General features: G+C 41.0%; 1 protein-coding gene across 2 annotated transcripts; it reads right to left on the reverse strand.

Annotated features, from left to right (window-relative positions):
- Positions 1-803: 803 nt before the first annotated feature.
- acvr1 (activin A receptor type 1) lies at positions 804-26,507 on the reverse strand. Of its 2 annotated transcripts, XM_022740484.1 has the most exons (13): positions 26,210-26,507; positions 17,071-17,223; positions 14,042-14,115; positions 12,893-13,147; positions 11,737-12,009; positions 10,683-10,949; positions 9,085-9,290; positions 6,446-6,545; positions 4,579-4,725; positions 4,026-4,301; positions 2,653-2,850; positions 2,003-2,133; positions 804-1,855 (listed from the first exon to the last, which is right to left on the reverse strand). In XM_022740484.1, exons 3-13 carry the CDS (start codon positions 14,106-14,108, stop codon positions 1,721-1,723), a joined length of 2,055 nt encoding a protein of 684 aa, XP_022596205.1. In that variant the 5' UTR covers positions 14,109-14,115; positions 17,071-17,223; positions 26,210-26,507; the 3' UTR covers positions 804-1,720. The 2 variants fall into 2 exon arrangements, with proteins under 2 accessions (XP_022596205.1, XP_022596204.1); XM_022740483.1 differs by lacking the exon at positions 17,071-17,223.
- Between the last annotated feature and the right edge of the window lie 663 nt (positions 26,508-27,170).

Here is a 27,170-nt window from a genome sequence, read left to right on the forward strand (position 1 = left end):
TAGTTTCTGTTTGACATCTGCCAAGATATCCGCAGTGCACGCAGTGTCAGTCTACAGCTGGTAGGGAAAATGTCTGGGCTTTTGACCTTTTTCCAAATTAATGTTAATTTGTTACATTATTAGTGCAGATGTCGAGATTTTCACAGGACAGAAATAGATTACTGAGCAGAATTTACAGTACATTAATGAATGAAACCAGTGTAAGCTAACATTTCTTCCTGTTCTGACAAGAATAGAGCCACTGGAATATGGAATTCAGGTTTAAGCTGGAAGTATTTAAAGATGCAATAGTCCCTACTCTACACTGTACTGGATTTACAAGAGGTTTGATAGGGTTTGATTTGAAACCACAGAAGGTACAGACATAAGTGAAATAAAAACTACATGACCAAAATTACTGGATATGAAAGACTGCTAATAATTAACTGTCTCAACACGAAAGCCCAGGAAAAACATAACTGAAATGTGAGACCTGTGACCTGATGATGGTGTTAGTTGAAAAGTCAGTGACTCACCAAAGTCAAGAGAATTTCATCTTCTTTTGCACAAGAGGAGAAGTCAGGGGATGACCACAGGCAGTAGGAACCATTAATATCTGTTCAAAATGTCATGGCAATCCATCCATTAGCTTTGGAAATATATCAGTATGGACCAAGGTGGTGGACTGACTGACACAAGTGCAGTCCTTGGAGCCATGTCGCTAGCATGGCTAATAATTGCACCTACTAAACACAGCATCAAGACAAATGAGACAGATAAAATACATTTTTCTATTTAATTAATATAAATCACTAATTGATATAAAATGTTAAAGAAATAAAAAAAGGCTGAAGTTTGACTTCATTTACTTGACAATGCACGCATTAAGACAACAATGCACGCGTTAAGACAGTATACAGGCTTTACAGGCTTACTTACAGGCCTCTGGAGAAACAGAGTTCAGAATCATCTAGCAGATATTTTATTTGTTCTTTTAGCATTTGTGTCTGTAAAGCTGAAGAAACAAAACATAGAACAGGTACATAATTCAATGTAAAATTCATGGTGATATACAAAAAGTCTGCAAGAGTACCTTCAGTTGGACGATATATCAGGAAAAGAACAGTGCCATTGACACAGCTGTACAACTAAATGTTACAGAATAGATGAGATCCCAAGAAACTTGTTCTGACACCATTGTAAACCGAGGTGCATGACACAAAAAGTAAAATATAACACTCCGTTACTGTTTCAGAAAGTATGCTGAATAAATTGGCAAGTTCAATTGGCAAGTTGACCTCTTTTCCAAATGAATCCACCATAAATCAAACAAACAATGCAGTACAATTACAGAGATAAAGTGAAACTGCTAATATGTTCTGACAGTTTTCAAACTAAAAAAAAGTGTCAAACAAAATCTGCGGTTCTAACAAAAGAAAGCCTACTCAAATGCCCAGGTAACAGTTTCTTCCTTGAAGAACATTTCTAACAGTGTTATAAGTTGAGTAGATATTTTCCTATTTCCAAGACCATTGGCAGTCTCAGGAATGCCCGGTAAGCCATCTTTGGATGCCAAAATGTGTCCCGCCAAGTCTTTTAAAATAAATATAGGTCTGTGCCACTATAAGGGCACTGAACCCATCAAAGTCTTTTGTCTTCTGAGATTTCTCTAGGATGGTCCACCCTCTGGATGTCTACAAAGGCCTTTAGTATATGTCTGCCTCTTCTTCTTGAGGCAGGCTCAAATGTCTGTTTTGATTTTGTCCAGAGAGTTGTCGATCTTTGTGAGAGTCTTTTTGATGCGTAACGCTGTTAATCTGGCTGATGGATTCTGGTACCAGCACTCCTTCATGAGTTTGGCCATGGAGGTTAAAGTCTGAAAATTAATTAGGAGAAATAAATCAATCGGTGTGTCCAATTGTCAACATTAGGGGGTATTACTGAAATGCTTGTATTTCTGAATATCAAAACGGATGCAGACTTCAGTTATATGCTGCTTAATGTCAGTCTGAATATTACTTACTGGGTCTGAAAACCATCTGTTTGGGATGTTGGGCCTCTGCTGATCCACACATACAACCTTCTTCATATCCTCAAAACTGGGATCACTTGGGACCACATCATGAAACGGCGGCTTGTAGTCCTCTACAATGCCTAGTATGAGACAATTCATGTTTGAGATCATATCACTTAAAGCAAAGTGCGAAATACTACTTATACTGCCAATGGCTAACATGAAATACACTGAGGTGTATTAAAAAGGATTTGTGTCGTGGCATGGCTATTTTGCGCTTAACTTGCTCTCAAGTGCAGCTGTGGGAGAAATGTGAGGTTACTGTGTTGTCGGGGTAAATCAATATCTTGAGTGTTGCTGAAAGCCCAGCTCCTACTATAGAGCAATTACCCTATTTGACAGTGGAGAGAGGAAGTCGGTTTTATTTCACATAAAATGCCTCTGGCTTCTCAACAGACCACATACTGTGGGTGGGGGCATTTGAATTGAGGCCAAATGTTTATATCAATTGCAGAAAAGCTTTTACGTAGTCCAGCTTAAAGTAGTGACTCTGTCAGTTCTGAAGGAAAACATTTGGCTGAGTTGATGGAATCAAGGAAATTAAATGATTTAAAAGAGACAGAGCTATATTGAATCCAATATGTGTAAAACATACTGACCATTGCTGACTGTCCTCCTGGCGATCTCCCAAAGGACGAGGCCCAGGGCCCAGATGTCCACTCTCTTGTAGGACTCAAAACAGTCCATCTGGATAGAGTCATCAAGCACCTCAGGGGCCATGTAGCGCTTTGTGCCCACTTTAGGGTTGTTCCCCACATCTAACTCGTTGGTGTCTTGAAAATGCATGACCGCCAGACCTAACATGAAAACACAAAATGACTTTAACGATCCCCTCCAGACATGCTTTAAGATGTGTGAAAATTACAATGCATTAGAGGCTTCAGGTTTCTACATCACTATTGTGTAAGCTACATATTGGTCCATGATTGTTTTGTGAACTCAATCCTTCTGATACATGTCTTCAACTCAGCTTTAAGGTGAGCGCAGAGAAACTTCCCCCTTTCAGCAGATGAATGTGAAAACAGCATTGTAATGTCAAACTGCAAATACATCATTATGCACAGTGAAGGTCACAATAATCAAAACACAATTTTGAGTGGAACAGGACTTTATGTTTCCCATCTCAGACAAGTATGGTGAGGACAAAAGACTGGACTCACTCTATCAGCTGAAACACTACTTGGTCATTGTAAACAGTCATGTCCACCACCCCCCTCCCATACAGGATGTACCCCGCTATGAGAACAACTCGCTTGGGAGACAAACAACTGCTTCCATGTCTGTTGGACAGCGAAATGCGTCATGCGGAGCAGAATTTATTACATCGAGCTTGTAAACATGTCGAGCTGTTGTCAGGTTGTGGCTCATACCTGAATTAGTTTTTATTCAAGTGTCTGCAAATGGAACATTGGTGTATTAGATGAAGCAGTCTGAGTTCTGCTAAATGTGTTTTTGGTTAATGGCTGGGTGGTAGATTTAGCGGTGGTTGTTCTTCCTAAATTATCAACAAATATGGCAAAAGCATAGAGGACAGTTGAGCCATAATGCTGCAGATGCATCTCTTACGCAACCCCTTCAGTAGTTTTAAAGTGGTTAAAATCATCTTACACTTATGGTGAATCACCTTGTATAAGCACTTTGGAAAGATTCTAGTTGTCTTGTGCTGTCTTGTTCTAAACATTTCCCCCAAATCCAGCGTGACCTAATTTGTATCTTTCCAATCTTGTGGAGCTCCACTAGAATTGAAAATTAAGTTGTGCAGGATTAAACTATGTACTATATATTTATAATGCCTGGTCCACCAGGGGCGGGGGCTCAGCTTGTGAAGGGATTTGAAAAGTACATCTGATCCACATCTCGAAAGCAAAAGATTTAAGGTAACCATACCATTAGAATAAGCTAGGAAATACAGTCAACAAATATAGAAAATAATAAACAGCATATTCATCATATAGATATGTTAGTATCTCACCGAGGTCAGCAATGCAGCACTGTCCATTCTTTTTAACCAATATATTTTTGCTCTTGAGGTCTCGGTGGGCGATAGCCGGTTTGCCCTGTGTGCCAAAAATCTCAACATGGAGATGTGCCAAGCCGCTTGCGATGGAGAGTGCCATGCGGAGGCAGCTGGATGCATCGAGGGTGCTGAGTTGAAGGTAGTCATACAAGGAGCCCATCTCATGGAAGTGAGTGATCAGCCATAGCTGAGTACTAGAGTTCCTAGAGGTCATGTCTGAAGCTATGAAGCCTAAGTTGAAAGAAATATATCAATTAATTAAAGGACTGAATCAACAAATGCACCATAGTATGTAACCAATGAGACATTCTGGCATTTAAAACAAGTGATAAATGTTTTATAATTCTTAAATGAATTGGTTTAATTAGCAATTAGTAATACATATACAGTATGTCAACATAAATTATCTTTATAAAACACATGGCCTATATGAGCTGTATTAAGAAGTGTCCTGCTATACACACTCTCACAGTTTCTTAAACCTGGTCATGGGTGATATGCCACATACCGAGGATGTTCTCATGTCTCAGCAGCACCGTGTTGTAGATCTCAGTCTCTCGGAACCAGGACTTCTCGTCTCTGGAGGAGAAGATTTTGACAGCGACACTCTCTCCCTGCCACTGACCCCTCCATACTTCACCATAACGGCCCTTACCTGGCAGGCAGACATGGAAGAAATTAGCACAGACAGGAAGAGACTCATATAAATGTTGGTGTTATGGGCTCAACATGTGTTTGGTTTGTGACCTTGCTCTTGCACGATTTACTGTCTCCAAGATGAAGGATTAAATTTAAATTTTAAGTTTTTTAAATTTACAAAAAAAAAAAAAAACTGACCAAAACACTTCTTTCTTTTTTTTTTTTAAGATAAATAAAAACAAAGTAAACAATGGACACAGGAGAGCATATCAAATTAAATAAATTCAGTGATCTTGGATTAAACGTGTGCTACTACAAATACAGGGTTCATATGTACACATACTGTAATTTAAAAAAAAAAAGGCTCACACACTGAATGCTGTATAAAACTAAAAAAAACTAAAAAAAAAGAAGTCTCTCTCTTATGTGCAAAAGTTGCCAACAGTGCCAGAATTACCATAATGTAAATTAAACTCTACAGCACTCTGGAGCTTTTTAGCCTCTTTTCACTCATCATCTCTCTCTAGGAAGCATTTGCCAGGAAAAAATAGCTGTGTTAAGGTTCACTGTAGGCCAATTGCCTTGTTACAAATAGCAGACAAAGTTACTGAGTGCCTGGTGAGGAAAGCCAAACACCAGGCAGCTACAAACCCAGATATCTTTGTCAGACATTCATGGAAACAAAACAGAGCTATAAGGAAAGTTTTGGAATTTATATTATATAATATTTATCAAGTGGCCAGGAACACAATCCCAAATGAATGTTACAGTTGCTGTGTCCACTTGATGAGTAAATAGCCCGCGAGCATGTTCACCATAACAAGTTGCCGGTGATGCTGTGGTGTCTGAGTAATAAATGTCCTCTTATTTTGTTGCCCCCTAGTGGCTGTAAATCAATTCATGTAGATTTAACTTCCCCAGAGAGCCTGGAAGCAACTAACAACTTAACCTCTTATTTCAAAACGAGTGACTAAACCTTGAACATCGGTAACTATGGCAACATGTCTATCCATATGAAAATATATTTGCTGTTTGTAACACTTTCTATGACACTTAACATACTACAACCAATCTCAAAAGTAAAATCTGTGCAACTTTGGCTCTGGGGACTTCATTGCTGGAACTGTTGCACATTCATTCTGGCTCAATGTCAGAATATCCTCACAGCACTTGTCTGTTTTGCAACCCAAATATTTGTTTCAGATTTATGTTTCTTGTAGACAAAGTAGTTGTTTTGCTTGTACTGGATGATCTTTGAAGATGTATCAGTCTCACAGATGAAGGACAGAAGGGAGTAAGTGTAAAAGTGAACCAGAAAATCCTGTTTGAAGGATTATCAGATAGTGAAATGCTACATAGGAGGTCATACTCCGTCAAGGAAGAATTTCCTCTTTAAGTTACTATGCAAGTCTGGTGAGTTACTATGGTATTGATAGTTTGCTCCTATGTCAATATATGTAAGGTAAACAAGAGAACCATTTACATGCTACAAAACACTGTAATATGTGCCTTTACAAAAACTGTATTTGAGTGTCCAACAGCGTGTTGCCAAATGCTGCTGCTCTGGGGCTTAAACTGAGCCAGGACCACTTTTCTTGCTGGACTTAACTGCATTTTTTAGCCAGAGCCCCCTGTGTCAGCACAGTGGGAGTGCCTCATTGAAATGAATGAAGGGGCTGAGTTTTTTGAGGCAATGCTCTTGTAAATATGAAAACAGCCTTTACCAGGACACTTACCCACACACTCATTGAGTGTAATTTGTCGAGCAACAGTTCTCTGAACAAGGAATGGGAGTCCTGAGCCACTGCCCGAAGTGCAGGAATGATCCAGCAAATCCTGGGCAAGAGAAAAACAGAGACAAAGAGTAAAGGGCTTGTGTATTTGCATTTATGTGCATGTTTGTAAGTGAGCTATCTGAAAACCTTCCCAAAGGAATCATGTGGCCTAAAAATGATGAAACGAGGAGCATGTTGGACTCAAATAATACTAATACAAGCAGGCCTCCTTTGATGTGACACCCACATGGGATGAAGGGGGGTAAGCTGTGTGTGGATCAGGATATTTTGTGCGTATGTGGGTGTGTGTCATTGGTGGAGGTGCAGAGTGCCCCCTGCTGAGTAAACAACAGAAGTGCCACCCCCTCCCTGGTGACTGGTGTGGGCGCTGGAGATTTTATCTAATCCAAGGGCCAGACTCCAAAACAGGCGCAATGCTGCTAAGCCTTTTATTTTTATCTCAGCTAGAAGACGTGCAGCATGCCTGTGCTGACACAGGAGGGCAGTACACAGCAACAGAGTTCGTAGCTGCTGAGCAAAACAAATGACTTAACTGGGAGGGGAGGTTGAGGATTGAAAACAACAGAGAGTGATGCCTCAGATAAACAGATGCATAATGCAAGAGCTGCCTGAAAGACAATTTGGAATCACAACACAGGAATGCAAGACAGAGGCCATAAAATGAATGAAGAGTTACACTGCAGAGAGGTTTAATCCCTCTCTCTGGTACAGGAGGATTGTTTTTAGGAGGGTATATTTGGGCCAGGCCGTTAAGCAGCAGAATGCAATCACAACGCTGCAATATCATTATAATCAGAGACGACTTCTGGGCAGCAGGCTGCTGAGGGACAAGCACATGTGTTTCAGTCCGATCTGCTTTTCACAGCCACACCACTGTTGCTAATAACCTTTCTCATGGTGCTGCCAAGCACTTTTTAATTATGCTGAAACAAACATTCTGTGGCTCCATATTTGGGCCTTTCATTGCCAAGTGTGTTGATGGACTTTGGAAACAGCTTGAGAGGGAGCCAAACTCAGCAATTTCTCTGTCTGACACACACACGCGTGCACACACACACACACACACACACACACACACACACACACACACACACACACACACACACACACACACACACACGATCATACTCCCAGTATCAGTTGGACATTTTATTTACTCGTTTCTTAATTAAAGATAAACTGGATTTGAAGAGTGTAGAAATGTTTACAAAAGGAGATTTGATGTTCTATGACAGCCAATGAAGACAGGAAAGTTTAGCTACACTGTGAATAAAATGCTTTAAAAAATTCAAAATGTCCATTAAGATACATTAGTATCCTTTATGAGGATACAGAATCATAACATGGACGATAACAGCCATGTATTTTGTTAGGGCACAAGCTAGACAGAGAGCACACAACTTGATTACACAGTGTGTGAGCCAGTGAATGTGCTGGGCTGTCTCTCAGACTAAACGCTAACCACAGGACTCCACCTAAACTCTGGATCAGTTTAGCGAGCCTCAAAACATAAACCACTTGGCAGAAATCTTAAAATCCATGCTTGAGTGGAGAGAAAATAAATAGCAAACGACATACCTCTAACAGATTGGGAAAATGACTGAAGAAGCAAAACAACTTTTAGAGTTTAAGGATTTGTTTTCTAATTCCAGCAAGAGCATCGCCCACACACACACACCCACACACACACACAAAGTTCATTGCTTTTTTTTACATAACAATTACCAAACACTGTTGAGATTATGATCTGTGAAGTGCACAAAGTCCAGCAGTGATTGTCTTCACTATTGAACTTAATCATTGTCAACAATACTAACCACTATAACATATTAAGGCTTAAACATCACCATTAGTTGTCTCCAGTCTACCCATCTATAATTTCATAACATTTACTGCGTTAAAACCTGAGAAGTTAATTAATTTTTGTGCCCCATATTTAGAGAGTTAGTGCTTTAAAGTAAGTGCTTTAAATAATTCAGCTAGGTAGTGAGATGCCAAATCAAAATAAAGCCAACAGAACTGAAAAAGCCACTGAACACATAAATGGAGGAACATTTACAACCTAACAACAATGGCCCAGTGGATCAGTTTTATTCTGATTTTGCTTGAAGTATTCTTTCTTAAAGAAATTGTTTCACAAACAGAGAAAAAACTCATTTGACAGGCATCACTTGAAGGAAAGACCATGCTTTCTTTGAACAACTCCAAGTTGTCTTCAGTTCAAGACATGTGCCATGCTTTGATTACAAATCTGGACTAAAAAGAAGCAAACAATGCCATTATGTCTCTGTAGTATATTATCTTGTTGTAGATAGTGCAAATGTGTACACACAAGAGGCAGAAGTCCCCACTAATCCAACAGCTGAGCCCTCAACTTAACACAACACAATTTTAGAGGGGGTTTTCCATCTCTGTTACTGGTGCACACTCTGTGATCTGGTGTAAAGAAAACAGTCACTCGACCACCCAAAATCAAAAACAAGATTGTATCTGCTATCACTTTCGAAATGTTTTATAGAATCCTCTCCTTCGCAAATACTGTGCTGAAGGTAACCTCCTCAATAATATCCACTACTCACCGCCAGAGTGCTCTCCCCCACATTTGACGCTATAAGGCCATCGATAGTTCCATATTCAGCATCTCGTGATGTTAATCTCTCCATTTGGTTGTGATGGATGCGTCTAAAAACCAGGATAGCGATAGCAGAGAGGATGATGAGGACGATGATGGGCGCCACGATGACAATAGCCAACGTGGTCACACTGTAATTTGGCAGCTCGTCAGCTGTGAGGGTAGAGAAGAAATTTACAATGTGTGAGTGTTCTTCAACCTATCAATCAGATCATTGTTCTGGACATTGTTGTAGAACAAGTAACGTAAATAAATAGAGTAAAGCTTGATTTCTAATGATTAAAACTGGCAGAAAAAACAACAAACAACAGCGTTGATTATAACGTCGGCATGATACAAGAAGAGGGGCTCATGATTACATATGCTGACGGAAAACTCTTCTTTACTGTAACTTTTTTCACACACATGCTGAGGCTTGTCCACAGACAATTCACAGGTTTGCAGTAGACATTCTGAAGAAACCAGTTAGGGGTGGGGGTGCATGAATGACACATATGTTCTCACACACACAGATGAGCAAGCGCGCACACACACACACACACACACACACACACACACACACACCAAGTCAGCCTGAGGAACTGACCACCATTCACACTTTCCAAACATTCCTAGGGAAAGAGTGCTCAGCTCTGCCTGCAGCACAGACAATGATCCCCTTTTCTCAACTCGCATAATGAACTCTTTCTCCCAAATACACATAACTAGTAACACATTCTAGGAGCTCACTAGACTTGACGCAAACACATAGGAAGGGACACATTTAGTTAGACGACTTATTTTTTAGATGATGACTGTATTTGTAGCAACGTAAAAAGACAATGGGAGTTAACGGCACGAGGCCATACTGTAAGCAAAAAAATATTTTAAAAATTGTTATGGTATTCTAAACAGCACCTAGCTCGTGTCCCAAATAAAGTTGAGTCGATTTAGGTTTAAATATTAATTTATGAAAAACATAATAAAAAAGAATGCTGTAGGGAGAAAAGTAAAGGTGAAAGAGGCAAAAAAAGGGCAACAACAGCTCTGTGTATAGATGCCTGCCTCTCCTTCATTCCCAGGTGGCTTCACCCTCTGGGCTCCTGTCAGCCAGCTCTGACAGCCTCCGAGAGGACAGGTGGGAAGTGGACCATGACTAAATAATATTCAAAACCTCCCTCTAGTTGCCTACTGTCTCCCCCCATTTGTGTTTCATGAGGTGCCAGGAGTGTGACCACACAGAGGTGTAACTCAGGCCAACAGAAACCATCCAGAACAGCCGTGGCAGACAATTTTACAGCCGATGGCATAGCCCTCTCAGTAGAGAATGACGGAGAGGAATGAATGTGTGCTACTTTGTGTAAAACAGCAAAGACTAACCTTTATAGTTTTTTATGTTCTGAATAGATCAAATCTAAGCAGCACTTTTTCTGGAAGGTTTTTTAGCAATACAGTAAAAAGAGTTCAACACTGAAATCAACAGATGGAGCTCTTGAGCATCTTTGATGGAACGCTACAGAGACAGTTCACAAACTGTGTTGCATTCTGGGTAGTACAGTACTGTACCTTTGACAGGCAGCTCCACAGTGCTGTTCATGTTACACAGAGGCCCCTGGCAGCACTCCACAATCTGGTCTCTGGAAGGTGGGGTTTTACAGGTCAACGTGCTCTGCTCATAAACCTTAAAGCAGCCTTTCTGGTACACCAGGGAGCCAGCGTTGACTGTCACGGAAGAGAAACACTGGTGGCCCATGCAGCGATTGCCTGTTGCACATGAGCTGCCTTCACACACACACTCGTGCTCCTGTCTGATCAGGGGCTTCACTTCCTCCTCTGCAAAAGGAACAGGACATGACTGGTTAAATAGGTAAATCTCAAACTATTTCTGCATCGTTTTAAAGTCTTGCATAGCCAGACCCATTTCCACGGCTCTGGAGAATGATCTGGCTGCACCCGTTATCATTCTGCTAGAGGAAAAAAAAAAAAACACTTTTATTTCTTTAAACAAATCATAATAATCTTGGGCAGCGCTAAGCTCAGGATGTTGTGACCGTGCTTCTGCATAAGGGTGTCAGGTAAACTAGTTTTGGTGGAAAATTGCATGTGAATATGCAAGCAGGGTCATTAAAACGGCTAATTCCCTACAAAATAAAACACCATAAAAAACTTCAAACGCTATACCACACTTGGAAAATGAAACTTTTCTATAACCGGAGGGCAAACATACAAGAGTATCACTGCTAGACAGCATATGTTGTAAACATATACTTTGTAGATATTTACGACCAAGCAGGCCTGCCTTATTGCAAGATCCAAATGTGTGTTTTCAGTTCTTAAGTTGCTAGCTCAGAGGTTATAGTTGTTGTTTCCAATAGCAAAGAAGACTCTGAAAATGGTAATACATTGATAGCGGAAAGGGAGGAGAATGATAGGCTTATACCCACTGTCTACGTCAGCCTACTTTAAACATGACTGTTGCTTTTTATGGTGTTTAAAAAATCCCAAATTCAAATACAGTTTTGTCATAAAAGCTCAACTCAACTTTTGCGCAATCTTAAGTCACAGAAGGTCTATCATGAACAGTGGCCAAGAGAAATGTGTACAGTGTGTACAAAGTCACCTTTCCCGGGAGCATGCACAGTGACGTTCATGTTACACAGATGGCCCTGGCAGCACTTGACAACATGGGCCGATGAGGGTGGCATGGCACAGGTGGCTCTGCCCTCCTCGTCGTCCCTCAGGCAGCCCTTCTGTTGGACGGCCACCCCATCAATCATCTTCAGAGAGGAGAAACACTGCTGCCCTGTGCAGCGATGGTCACGCTCACACACACCGCCCTCGCACACACACTCCTGGTCTCTGAGGACTGGTCTGCCAGCAGACAGTTCTACATCTGATAAGAAGAAACAGAGATACGGGGAAACCCATTAGAGCAATACCATTAGTATCCCATTAAATTAAATGGCATTCACTCAGATCAGAAAACATGCAGGTTGAAAATGTCTTTGTTGGCCAGATATTGAAGAGGCCGCTCAATTTTAAATGTATCGGAAAATATTTTCCTGTTTGAAATCCAACACCTGCTAATATGAAATGAGTTGTTTTCCACATACAGAATCTATTCAGGAGGCCACACAGCAGATTTTCTGCCAGACTGACTTTTAATTTCTTGTAGGTATTATTTAATTATTTCCAAATTCTCCACTGAAACTAGCTAAATTAGCTGAATCATAGTGCAATGATACAATGATATCATGTTACTGTTTTATGAATTCAGTTGTTTAAATGAATGATGAAAGAAAACTGTGTTTAAAAAAAGGTTTTTATTTTACATTTATTAAGAGTTGTGTCTGATGTATCAAAGCACAGCTGAACATTAAACAAAATGTGATTATCTTATATCCGACTTTCCATATATTTGCCATCCTGTTATATATTAATGTAAAAAGAATATTTGTATCTATGTGCTGTTATTGATTTTAACAACATCCCCCAGTTGGGCAGTTGTACAGATTTGTATAGATTTTAGGCTTGTTAATGAAGCTCTGCAAGGGATCAGCTCCTGCAAATAGATTCCCAACCTGTGGAAAAAACTGAGACTGCGCAAAATATCGAACAACTTAAAGGACAGTTGGATGGTAAAATGAAACTTTCCCCATTCCTCTGTATTTTACAAAGACTGAATGATGATGTGTTTCATTGGGACTGACAATGAAATTCCTTCAGAAGTTTGGACAGGATATTTTTAACACAATGTTATGACGGTAGTACCTCACCTTTCACCAGCGACTGCAAGGAGACGTTCATGTTACACAAATCCCCATAGCAGCACTCTATCACCAGCTCAGGAGATGGTGGGCTTCCACAGCGCAGGGACTCTTCTTCATTACCCACAATGCAGCCCTTCTGAAGGACCGATGTCCCATCTAGTACTGACAGAGAGGTGAAGCACTGCTGGCCGTAACACAGGTCCCCACTGCTGCAAGATGATCCATCACACAAACAGTGTGAGTTTCTCACACTGCCCTCACCTACAACAGACAAAGCAATTATAGAGCACATCAGAATTCATTTATTAGATTACATGCTGCAGCAGGAGACCAATACATATGTGTACATATATACATATACATACATATACTGTATATATATTTATATATATATATATGTATATATGAGTGTCATGGTTCAGTTTTTCCTTTTTAATAAATTAACAGAATTTTCAAAAAATTCTGTTCTCACTTTGTCATTATGGGGTATTGAGTGTAGATTGATGAGGGATTTTTTTTTTCATTTTAGCACAAGGCTGCAACATAAAATATGAGAAAAGTGAAGGATCTATCCTTCTATCCAGAGCACTTTCCGAATGCGATGGATGGATGGATGGATGGATTTAATGAGTAGGTATGGGGACAAGTGTGGCTTGCCAGCCTAAAAAAAACTCCACTTTCCACTGCAATCCACCACCACTGCAGTTGTTTAAAATAACACTGAAAGACAGCAGATGAGAGGGAGACAGACTGAGGAGGGGTGGTGAGAGGAAAAAAAATGTGTGAATGTTTGGTCTGTGCATGTAAGAGACTTGAGTGGGACAGAGAAATACAAAGAGGCTGTGTGTATGTTAACTTGAGTCAAAGAGAAAGGGGGAACACTGACATCTTCCACACACCTTTCAAGCTACTGCGTGTACTCAAGAACCCCAGTGACAGTTTGTGACCTACTGTAATCTTGTTCTTTTGCAGTAGCAAGACTAATGGCTCTGCAACAGATAACTCCACATCCAGAGGCAGCAGGAGAGGTGAATTAAACCAGATCCTGTCCATTTAGGCTGGCACAAACCTCTCCTCCCTTTAGGTACACCTCTCATTTAGGTCTGATGTAAGAAAAGCTCTGTTTAGTACGTGTTAGGAGAGAGTGAGGCTTACCTTCCAAGCTAAAACAGGGAAGGACCAGGACGATCAAGACCAAAAGAAGCATATCCCCAACTGTCATTGTAGACCTAGAGGGGAACAAAGAAAAACAAAAAAATAAACACCAGGACTCCATTGCGATAAAAGCGGTTCATGAAAATGTATCTTTTGCCAGTTGAAAAATGTCTGCGACTGTGTCTAACAAAGTATAATAAAGGATGGTGACTTTTATATTGACGCATTGGAATATCTTTTGTATTTTTGCAAACGATCTTTTGGGACACCACTCAGTGAGACAGAAGAACAAGAGAACCAGACAGATAACAACAGGATTAGCTGTCAACCTAAGCATATTAGAGAAAGCAATTTTACAGAGGGAGACCTTTTCTTGTTTTTCAGAAAAAGAGTCAACACCAAGTTTAAAATGCTCAAGTAAAGTGGGTCTCATGCCTTCCTGTTGTCCTGGCAACAAGGCATTGACTGGCAAGCAATGGGGAGACTGGTGCTCTCCTATTGGCTGCGCCTCTGTGCGTGCAAGTGTGCGTGAGTGTGTGTGCATTGATGTCTGTGTGTGTGTGTGTGTGTGTGTGTGTGTGTGTGTGTGTGTGTGTGTGTGTGTGTTGGAGGGACAGGCTGCTTGGCAGTTAGGGGAGAGGAGCAGACAGACATGAGAGAAGGAAGAGGAGGAGGAGGAGGATGAGGAGGAGGAGGAGAAAGAGGAGAGGAGCACAGCAGGGAGAATTAGTGAGGGTGCCCAAATACTATCGTTTAGAGACCTGGAGACAGTCTAATCCTTCAATATTTAATGTGTCTGCAGCAACGTTAACATACGGTGTGTAGTTATGTTTGTTTGTTTGCTTTATCCAGAGACAGATTTGAACAGACCACCAGTTTAACTCACACTGTAAACTCTAGGGGGGAAAAATCCCTCCAAACTACCCATTTTATAAAGATAATATGCAAGTTTTGTGGGAACATCATAGCTTGGAGCGTTCCCCGTTTATGCCATACTAAGCACCGGGGGCCGTTATCTTGGCAGCGTATGTGTGCGCCTCAGTGCATCTGTGCCACTGTAAATACCCCCCCCCCCCCAACCCCCCACCTCCAAGCCTTTGTCCCGTCTCCAGACAAATGAATTAAAGCAACGTAATGTTAGCATTAGCCCAACGGCGGCGTCTGTACAGGCCACTCACACACAGACCACATGCTGCTCCTTTAATCAGAGCACAAAACAGAGGCTGCCACACAGAGATAATCAGGAGCTCTGTCTGCTCCCCTTGGACCAGGGGAGAGGGGAGCAATGGGGGCAGGGAACGGGCAGGAGGGCATGAGGAGGCAAGGGAGGTATAGCCAGGGGGCAACTGGGGGACAGTGGGTCAGAGAAGGGCAGAGAACAGGGCCAGTGTGAAAAAGACATGTGGGCCAGAGTGGGCTGCAACAGCGAGGTGGTCTAAAAGAAGAGAAGTGGGACAAGGAGGTGTCTGGTGTCAGCACCCGGGGGAGACTGGGAAGAAGGGCACCATGCTGGCGGGAGACGGTCGGCTGGGCCACCGAGGAAACAGGACAAAGAAATAAGCAGAGGAATAAGAGACAATAGTCTGAAGCCCTTTTCTAGAGCTAGACAGAACAAGTTTTGTCTGACTAGTTATCTTGCTATTGACTCATATATCATTCATGTAGAAAGAAAACAAAGAGCACAATAACCTGGCTCACACCCTGCTGACAGATCAATAACTCACCTCAATTAACTAAGTAGAGCATGTCACAAGGCTCCACTTACTGGCTTTAATTAGTGTAGGTAAATAACTTGCTGTGTTTTTGTTTACATCTACTGCTGAAAGACCCTCGACGGGGCACTGAAATTATCTGTCTCAATTCATCTCTCCCACGCAGACACTTTGTCTTAAATAAGCTATCATAAGCAGTGAGCCGCACAGTGATGACCGAGCGCTCAAGTGGTCCTGTTATGCGTTTGCTGTTATGTACACAGCAAATATATCAGTCTTTGCACTGCAAAAACCTTTCGAGTTGCCTGGTTTCCCAACAGATGCATTTGAATGTATGTAAAATTTACAGTATTTCTATTTACAGTTTATTTTGCATAAGCACAGTAAACAGAAACTACTCCACATCTAGGAAACACATGAGGCGTGGCTAGCTGGTCTCACATATCATCAAGCCAGCTAACGGCTTTACTTGATGAATACACAGCAAGTACGAGTCCTGATACTGGAAACCTCAGAAGGGATTCTTGGGAAGGAGTGAGGCAGGGCTAGCATCTGCAGAACCGATTGCGATCTGAGCAGTCAACTTCATGGCGCTGCTGTGTATGAATGTGCGTAAGTGTGTGTGTGTGTGTGTGTGTGTGTGTGTGTGTGTGTGTGTGTGTGTGTGTGTGTGTGTGTGTGTGTTGCAGCGCTCTATCCCTGCGTATTGAATTCTCTGGCAGTGCTCTGCAGTGTGTTCACAGAGCTGACATCCTGCCAAGGGTGTGCTCTCATTTCCCCCCTCTATCTGTCTCAATCCCCATCTTTCCTTTTATTCTGTCTTCCTATATCCTCTGATGTGGTGTTGTAATGGGAAACCAGTATGAATACCACATGGTAATTACAACTTGATATATATTTTTCCATCTTTAATGCTGTTGGAACTAATAATGTAATGGATCTTACTAAACTATAAAACAGACCAAACTTAACAAAAACTTTAAAATGAGGCCATATATTGATACATATGTAAAACAATGAGTTGTTTGTTTTACCATTTGTCATGAAGGTGATTCCTTCCCTTTAACTGTCTCCTTCAGTCTGTGGGGGTCAGGGAGTTCATATCGGTTTCCACATTTGAGTGTCTTGAGCTAATATTTTGCAGTTGTAGAAAAAACCTCAAGTACAGCAATTAAGTACAATTCATAGGTAGTTGTGCATGAAAGCTACCAGTAATAATAACAAAATAATGTAACATATCATTATATGTATGTATAAAAGGAGTCATTCTGGGTAACCAGCACTTTTACTTTTGATTTTGAAGTGAAATTTGCTGACCATAATTCTGTTCCTTTACTTTAAGAGGCTGCCCTCTGCCTGTCCTCTTAGCAGCGTTATTTCTTCAGGGCAGCCTGGACGCTACAGTGACTCTCTACTGGAAAGTGATGGTGATGGTCTGGCAGGACCGGGGCTAGCTGGTTAGCGGGATAACTTCAGTAGAAGAAAAATGATAGAAAGAGAAGCAAAACAGTCAACATTGGCATTGCTCTCCACCACTGGAGACAACACAGCATTTCTTCTATATTGGTAAGTAAACTGCTGATAATGCTAATGTTGGCTATGTAGCAATAGCAAAAACTGACTTTAAATTGACCATTTTGTGTGTATTTATGCTTTCACTTAAGTAAAAAAAAATCTAAATACTTTCCACCACAGGTATTTTACATGACGATATCAAACCTCTGAGAAGCGTAAGCACTGACCTTGTACATAGAAACATAAAGACCTCATTGAGCTCAAAACAAAGTGGCCAAAGAGTGTATACCCCGAGAGAAATAGTTCAAACAGACTTGACCCAGTGAAAAGTATGTTAGAGTTGACTCCTGCTGAGTGCTGCTAGCAGGACTTGAAAGTGATCCTACATATCAAGGCTCCCGTTTTATGACGCCACGTTTCCTTCCCAGACTCTTTCCAGTGATCCCACTCCAGAGGGCTATCTTGATAAGCACTTCTCTAAGAAGTTGAGCAAGGCTTAAAGTGATTAGATGATGATGGTTAAACATGCCACTCAAATGCTGTGACTGGTACAACTGAACTCAAAAAACAGAAGCGTGTAGGCAGTTATGTTGATTCGAATAAATACATTTGACGAATTGGTAGACATTCCCACTTACGACTACATCTTCAAATGCCATGTTAAACCTAATATTTTATTACCATTTGTTGTTTTAAGGTGGTATTTTAAAACTGATTCAACAACAAACAAAACATATTTGTCAAGCTGGATGCTTTATTATTTTGGTCTGTTTTGTATTCAGGTCAGGACGAAGGAGAGAATGACAAAACACTACTCTGTCTGATGAGCATGGTGTATCACTAGGTTGAGGAGGGAGGAGGCTGGAAGCCCTGCAGGAGCTGCTGAGTCATCATGCTGGCAAAGAGGGAGACGAGAGGTGGAATCTGTGTCTGAGCTGGCAGGCTGGCACAGTTACCATGGCACAAATAGCCCAGGCACCGAGGAAACTGCAGCAAACTGCAGGACGGTGAGGGAAGAAACAGGCAGAGACTAGGGCAATGTGGAGCCTGCTGTTCGTGTCCCTGTCCCCGTCCCCGACCCAGACCCAGACAGCCAAAGTGCCAGCATGCCATCAGGGACACACAGATGGTTTGCTCCTAGGTGGATGTGGGTGTAATACAGACCTGAGGGCGAAAGTCGTCCTCTTTGCAGCAGCCCACATTCATATTCACACTACAGCACAGCAAATCAACACATTCACCTCAGTCTAAAAACCCCTCTCTACCTACAGTCAAATACAACACTTGGTTTGACTAAAAATGCATTGAAAGAATACACAACCTTAACATTATAATAGAGTATGGAGAGAATACACACTCACACTCGATACAACAGTGCTTACAAACTGAGTAAAATGTAAAATTACAATGAATCTTACCGTAAAAAGAAGGCAGCACACTAATGATTCAAACGTCAGTGATGAATTTAAATTACATCTCTACAATACCTCGAAGCAACCTGTTTTATAACTAATCTGATGAGTCCTGCTGTCTAGGATGCCTGTCATCTAGTGGCAGGCTTGTTGTGAAGCTGGCATTTGGCTTAAGGCCCCTACAGACTGTGAGATATCAGCAATCTTGCAGGTTCATTGCATGTCACACTGTGCAAGATGGGTCTAATAAAGTCTTGGTAGCAAATCTGTGTCAGGCTGTACAATATCATTTTTGAAGCATGTCAGGTTGTGTGATGAATGTCTGGTGAAATGTAGGTCTATGATGTTAAAAAAAAAAAAAAAAAAAAAGCAGAGACATGTCGTCAACTCACATCATCCACACAAAAAAACACTCTGGCCTGGGCAATGGCACATTTTTTTCTGTGTTTATTAAATGGCTCTTGCAATGTTGCATCGGCCAGTGTATTCTGCATCACTGCATGCAGTTCTCGGATTTGCTGTTTTGTAGACGTACGTAGCTTTTAACAGAGGACCCGCTGTGAGACCTAATTTTCTGACACCGTTTGAATTTTGAGATGAGGCTGTCAAAGCTCTACATCCTCTGTTAGTGAGCCTCTCTCTAGATGCAATCTAGGAGCATGGTGTTGGACATCCAAAAATTTCACCTCATTTCCATAACGATGGAAATGACAACTTTTATCTTGCCATCTTGCCAAGCACCCATTAGACAACGAGATGGCAGTCGAGTTTCCAGAATCAGCAGGTCATTATAGGAGCAGAATTAGGAAATATATAGACGGATACTATGCCATAAAGCCTGCACATTTCCCATCAATTACTCAGGCTGGGAGTGTAGTTGTATGCATAATACAATGGTTCACCAAATGACAGACATCTGAACGAAATACTACCTAACCTTGTGCAACATAGCCTCTCTGTAAGGCTGGCGCCCCATGTGATCAGGATATGAATAAAACAATTTCATGTCATTTGTGTATTTCAGTGCACACAAAAGAAAATTGCTCAAATTATTTTTGAGAAATTACATACTATTTTTAATTTTAAGCATAGGCCTATTATGTCAGCACCCCATAAATACCAAATGACTCTGAGATGGCCTCATTCATTTGTACATTGTTTTGCAACCAAGACAAACATCTGTGCTTCATTATTTCTCAAGTTATCACAGTTTATTTGTCTGATGTGTAAAGCTCATAACTGGAGAATTAATGAAGCAAAAATGTTTGTTTTCGTTGCACAAAATATGTGCAAATGAATGAGTCACTACTTTGAAGTCATCTGGGTGTTAATTGGGGTGATGAGGCCTGTGCATAAAAATGTAATGTAATATACAACTTTCTTTTTTTTCTTTCTTGAATGTCTGTGCAAATGTACAAAAACAAAGCTCAATGGTTTGATTAACATCCTCATCATACGGGGTGCCAACCTTAAAGAGGTACAAACTTGGACTAAACTGGTGCAACTTTGTCCCGTACATTTTTCTTGTTAATCTATTTATATCTGAATTTTCAGATAAGTCTGAGACACTCAATTAAGTTTATATTTTTATGTATGTTGAATAAAAACGTAAAATAAAAAAGTTATTTTCTGTGTTGAAGCATTTAATTCTTCAACATTTATTCCTACAGCTATCTAGGCCTCCAAAGCAACATTGTAGCTTCAAGTGTAAAAGCTAACACGACAAAATGAACATGAAATAACCCTATTGATAACCATTCCAAGGTCATTTTAAGATACTTCTCTACTAACGTGTAAATACAGGTCTGATGTTGCACGTTCATGGACATGCACCACTGCTGAAAAAAAAAATCCCAGGCAAAACACTGTTGCTATATGAGGTTTTGAAAACCCCAGCAGAGAAAGATGTAAATTTGTTTTGTATTGAAACTTATTTGTAATGGTGTTGTAATGTATTAAGGTATTGTAATGAAAGCAGTACTGAAATGATTTTATACTCAGTGCAGTGCCGTGATTTCGTTTGGTGTAACAGTGAAACACAGGTTCACCCCTTCTTAATATTTGGAGTCATAGACTGGGGTTGTGTGTGAAAGATGTATGACTCTGCTGATGGGAAAGCAAAGCTCATTAACCTTTGGAAGAACACCTCGCTGGCCAAGGGCCTCATCAAATGGGAGATGAAAGAAAGACTTCTGTGGCCCCCTGGAACAGTTTGAGGAACCTGCAGTGCCCCATCAGGTTGAGCCAGGCTCCATCTCTCAGGACCTTACAGTATCTGAGCAGCTGCCTGCTTTCACAATGTGGGGAATGTACTCAAATGCAAATGCCCCTTGCTTATTTTCAATTCTCACTCACACATTCATTGTGGTAGGCAATAGCATAGCAGGTTTTTCCCTTGGATACAGTGCAACCCAGGGTAGCACACGCACACGCGCACACACACAGACACACACAGACACACACAGACACACACAGACACACACAGACACACACAGACACACACTGTATTCAGCCTAGATCAAATGTAATCAGAGACAATAGTTGCCTTTTCTTCTTGCTGTAGTCCCACCCTACCTTCCACCTCTGCACAGACAACACCACTCGGACACACTCAGGGACTTGGCCAGGCTGAGACAAGTACTTTTGAGTATGACTGATGGCTTTTGTTTATACTGAAACTCTATGACAAAGTTAGATTTGTTTGCAGACAGGACAAGATCACCCCGGGGTAATAGTTGTGAGAGAGACAGCTGAACATAGAAAGAAAGACTGAAGGTCTGGGAGAGTCTAGCATACAATAGTTGTTTCATGATTATGTAGAACATCACCTGTACAGAGAAGCAAAGCTTCAACAAACACACTTCAAATTCTTCACAACAACAGCAGTTTCTGTGGTTCTCACAAGCTTTTCTTTATGATTTTTATTGTGGCTTTGTGTTCCGTGAAGACACAACTTGTGAGACACAACTTGGTAGGTTTTATAGCATTGTGAAGACACTATTAACAAATGTTCTACGCAATGGTCACCATAGCAATTAGACATTCATTTTCACACAACTATCAAAACATTTGAAACAGCCAATTCAAACACTGTCTTTATGGCCCTGAGTTATATTTGCCAACAGAGGAATGCACAAACATTCTCCCTCCAAACGACCATCTCACAAAGTTCACTGCCCTGGGGCAATACGTTTCTCAAATGGACACCTTGATTTGTATCACGGTACACCCTTTAAACACATTTTCCTCCTTGTGAAACACGTAAATTAAGCAAACAGACCAAAGAACTGTATGTGCTGCTACTCATCGCTCAGGGAATATTTAGTCGTGACTGATTCTGCTCCAAGTCTGCCAGAGACAGAGCTACAGGAGTCAGGGGGCTAACATAACAACCCTCGCCGTGTGACCCACACACATTGACCGAAGCATTCACCACTGTGATGATAATCACTCAGCAAACAGCTTGCATCAAAACAATGAATGTGTATACAGCACTATGCTCTGTAGCACGACTGACCCAGGCCATTACATCCTGCTGCCAATGGAGTCTTTTATGACCGGGGGTTTCCTGGTCTTCCAGAGAGGAAAGACTTGTTAGGAGAAAGACCAGTAATAAATAGTTTCTCACAAACTAACCTGAATACAAACACCAACCTTTCAGTAATCCTTTAAGCAAAACTGCAAAAAAATTCTCTGGTTTCAGCTTCTCACATGTAAATATTTTCTAAATACTCTATAATAAACTGGTTACCTTTAGGTTTTCCCTTGTTGCGCATACAAAACATGTTAAAGTGAGCTGTTCATCAAAAATGTTTGAAACAAATGAATTATTTGATTAAATGATATTTTATATTTAGATATTGCACACATTTTTCATGTTCATATGATTTCAGCCATATTGCCTAGCCCCGCTTGGATGTCAAAACCAATGAATAACTAAAACATTATAAATGCCCCATTTGGCTCAAGCATGGGGAATAGACTGGACTAGCACTACCATCATATCAGAATTGTTTTAGTTTACGACCCCATGACCCAAGAGATGAAACACATTATTTTCAATTCGCAGACAAAGTGCCCACACAAAATAAGAGTCCATGCCTGGGAGTAGGAATGAGATCAGAGGGAGGCAGCAACTGAAACAAAGCCATAACTTTCCCCCCTAACAGCTGAGCGATAAGACAAGAGCACTGAAGCGAGTGAAGGGCTCATAAAATGTGTATTGCAGACTGTCTCCAGTGCAGTCTGGGGTTAGCGTGGAGAGAGGAGAGGAGCCACGAGCACTGCAGATCTATGTGTGTGTGCATCTGTGCAGACAGTAGTGTCTCGTCTCCCTTCCCTCTGTCTCCACTGGTCTTCATCCACATTTGAACAGAGAATAGGAGGAATCAATAAGTCTGTGCAGAGCCACCAGAAGAGGAGAGCAAGCTCTGAAACAGCAAACGATGAAACAAGACTAAAATCTGGCAGATACACAGGCGGTCTTTTATCTCATTCTCTTTCTCCCTCTAACTTCCCGTGTCCTGCTGAGACTGCAGTGCCCGCAAGTCCCAGACAGCGCTTCTCATCGTGATATGTTTGGGCTACATAAGGCTGATGATTATTAAAAGGCTCAAGGATTTTTTGACTAAAAATAACACTGCAGACAGAGGGCCCCTTTCTAAAAAGCTGGACACGAGCATAGAGTAGAAGCAAATTCAACCCACATGCTGTGTTCCTCTGCAGCCTGCTGCCTCATCTGATGCCAGGTCTGTTGCTAGTCAAACTTTCTAGTAAGTCAGCATTCACACACACACACACACACACAGATGCGCGCACACACACACACAGATGCGCACACACACACACACACACACACACACACATATGGCTGAAAGCTGAAGCACGATAGCTGATGGTTGGTTTGGTACTCAGATGCTAGACTTCAAGCCAAATCCTGCTCCCTTTCTATCCTCCCTCCTTCTTCCTGCCCCCTCCCTTCCTTTCTTCCCTAACTTGAGAGCCACCTACGTGGAAAAGCAATGAGCCTGAGACTCTTGCTCAGACTTGAAGCAGTCTATCTTGGTCTCATAACTGCAGTTCTCTTGTTAATGACAGACTGTGTAACCTGATTCCACACACAGATATGCATATACACACACCACCCAACCCCCAAACACTCTCAGGGTTTTTTGGAGTGAGCGCTTCCCTCTCCCTCCACTTGCATATTGTTCCAACCCAAACTGCCAGCTGCTTCTGACAGCCAAATTACTGTGCACAGAGAAATGATTGCTATCGGAGGTCTATACCCCCCTCTACCCCAACACCCCACCACAGACCCCTATCCTCATGCTTTATGAAATGCTCAGACCTCTGTGGGAAAATGATACACTTTATGGCCATCAGAAAGAACAGCTATGGCAATGCTCTGCTGTAGCTGTTCTTTCTGATGGCCATAAAGTGTATAATTTAAAATAAAGGATATATGCAGCCAAAGAATTTGGGAATGTGGATATATATATGAAAATCTAAATAAAATCGTACAAAAAGAAAAATGCCTGAATTGGAGAATCTGCTATATACCAAAAATAAATCTCTACAGATCTGACACGTTTAAGGCCTCTTGGACAGACTTAAGACGGAAAAATCCTGACACTGGCCACGACACCCCAAACCAGTTCTATTGTTGGGAATACATTGTTAGTCTCAGAGATACAGATAACCTCCTAACTGGTTGAGGAATAAGTTATCACAGATAGGCTCTTGAAACAATGACACTGGGCCAAATCCAAACAATAACATTGTTGTAGACCAAGAGGCGAGGAGAACGAGGAGACAATAGCAGGGTTAGCCACCACATTTGAGCTGGTGCATGTTACCGCACCTAAAAGGAACAGGATCCTCAAGATCCCTTTTAGTTGAACCCTATCTCAGCCCCCAGACTAACTGACGTCCCTTTATCTGACCACTATCAGCCAGACTCGGCGATGCACGCCACTGAGAATGCCAGGCGCCCACAAAGAGGCCGGACCTTAGACTGGTCAGCTGTGCAGTTACATTGTCCAGATAATCAACCAACAACACAAACGCTAACCATAACAAGTAACCTCAACTATGGGTCCTTTAACTGTGCCACCGCCTGTTACTTCACTGACCAGTTAGTCTCTATCCGATACTTAAAGTAAGGCATATAATTGATATTACCAACTACCTCAACCACAATTCATGTGTTACAGCTTCAACTGGTGGAGGTTATTAGTGTTCAGATTCATTTTGAGTGGCTAATCCATGTAGATTAAGTCTCCCATGCCAGACACTATTACTGCATATGCTTCACAATCATATTGTCATGGATATGCATATAATTGTGGTCAACTGAAAGGTTTAGGCGTGTCACCTTGAACAAAATTAAAAGGAGCTTGGCTATGTTACATTCTTTGCACAGCATACAACATCAAAAAATAATACACAATCAAGAGCTCCCCAGACATTTGAACTACTATAGAGGAAAAAACCTGATTAGTGTGTGAGAATGTAATTTTGTGGGAGCAAGGACCTAGCACAATGAGTTGATTCTGGGGAAGAACAGTTCTGTTGTGTGAGACATTCCCATTTACACATCTTTTAATCGGCACAATTATCTCTGAATGTTTTCAGCTAGCATTAACACCTTAGTAATGAAGTTTGCACCCTCTCATCAGCAGGTTTACTGGCTTTACATTTGATTGCCCCATGAAATCTTATCACATACTCCATTTCCTGTTTGGTATGATTGTTCCTCTGCAAGGAAAAGCATGACAACAAATACTTTTACATCTTATATCAGAAATACATTGGTGATATTAAAGTTTCCCCAGTGCAAACGAGTTCAAAATTAAGCCACAGACAATTGTAAGCCATAGTCTGTGTTCACAAATGCCGCCCCCACCCCCCTGCAGGACTGCAATTGTGATGTTAAAAGTGCTCAGCATGAGATGATGAGACACACACGATCAAGCAGGAACGACCCTCCCAAAGACAGTTTGCATGACAATATACTCTCACTAAGTCACAAGTTGTTGCAATGTCGTGAGCTTGATTTGATTGTGAAATTGAAATTACAACCATAGAAAGTCGCTGTGTTAAACCAGTGACTTATTATTTTCAGTCTTCTGGCCAGGGGCACATCATCACCAATCAACAAATAACCAAAAACACCTCTCTGACGCGATCCTTTAAAAATTATATGCTGTACTGCATGAAAGCTGCCTCTTCTGCGAAATCGTAATTTAGATGACTAGGCTATATCAGATTTTGTTCACACAACCTAAGCTGAAAATGTTGTCTAAATAAAATATGTTTGGATGCAATGCCAAAACAGACCAAGATTTTAGGAAGAAAAGGGTCAGGGGGAGACAGGATTTCTTGTGAGCACGTCACGAAGCTTTTTCCTGCAAATCAGCAAACTTCTCCACGTCTACCGAAATGTCTATACCCACATTACAATAAAGACGAGTAATTACAGCCTAATTAAAATTACATTATAGATAGAAGACATAATTTTAACTTACCTTGTGGGTTATTTGTCAAAGTGCTTTTATGAGGGCTCGGTAACTGGCACAGGTCGAACTATTCTGCCATCTCCCGAGAATTCACCGACAATACCCGATTTGTTTTCCAAAGTCCGAAAAGCAGAGCTTACATGACGCCAACATTATCGTCGGTCGTTCGCTCAGAGAAAAAGGGTGATAAATTCACTCGATATATGAGTTTAGCAGAGAGAAAAAATTAAGATACATTTTGTTTCGTTGTCCGTCTTTACACATTAGCACCGTCTCAGCTTCACAACTCGCAGCGCTAGGGAGGGAAAAAGCCAGGATTGGAGGAGGAAGTTACCTCGCATCAATTACCCCAGCGTTAAGTGAAAAGATAAACACACTCTCTTCCGGTCCAAAGTTTCAAAATAAAACAAATACAAACTTTAAACAAAATATGAAAAATAAAAACATTTGTTTTTCTAGGGGGCGAAGAGGAATATTGATGAAAAATGCATATTATAATATAATTTCTCACAGCCCACGGAGATTGTATCCAAATTGTTCATTTATTTCAACTAACAACCAACCAACAATTCAACCAACATCAATTTACAATCATTTGACAAATATAACAAAAGCTTCAAATTCTACAGGCTGAAATCATCTAGTAAACTATTGTTCCACTGTGCCACATTAAACTATTGCTTTTACTTGATTAACATTTTCAGTGCGGGGCTTTTATTTGTAATGGAGCATTTTTAGATTGGAAAGTGATCATTTTATTTCACTGTCACTCAAAGACTTGTATTAGCTTTTGCACATTAGTTATTTATGGAAGGTTTGGAACATTATTTGGTAATACCAGCTGATTGTTGTGCAGTATGGGTGAAAAAATGTTTGGTTAACAGATAGTCCTATATTCAGATATTTATTCAGTTCATTATGCAGTACATCACCAATGCTCTGAATCTAATAATATATAATAACATTGCAA

Source organism: Seriola dumerili, unplaced genomic scaffold (assembly GCF_002260705.1).
Source record: "Seriola dumerili isolate Sdu_G_001 unplaced genomic scaffold, Sdu_1.0 BDQW01000052.1, whole genome shotgun sequence".
NCBI classification, from domain to species: Eukaryota; Metazoa; Chordata; class Actinopteri; order Carangiformes; family Carangidae; genus Seriola; species Seriola dumerili.

Coding starts and splice junctions, on each gene's coding strand:
- acvr1 (XM_022740483.1), bottom strand. CDS start 14,108: ATGACAGTTGGGGATATGCTTCTTTTGGTCTTGATCGTCCTGGTCCTT. Junction 2,851..4,025: donor GTGCTGCATTGCTGACCTCG/GTGAGATACTAA, acceptor TTTTCATGTTAG/GTCTGGCGGTCATGCATTTT. Junction 1,856..2,002: donor ACAGATGGTTTTCAGACCCA/GTAAGTAATATT, acceptor ATTAATTTTCAG/ACTTTAACCTCCATGGCCAA.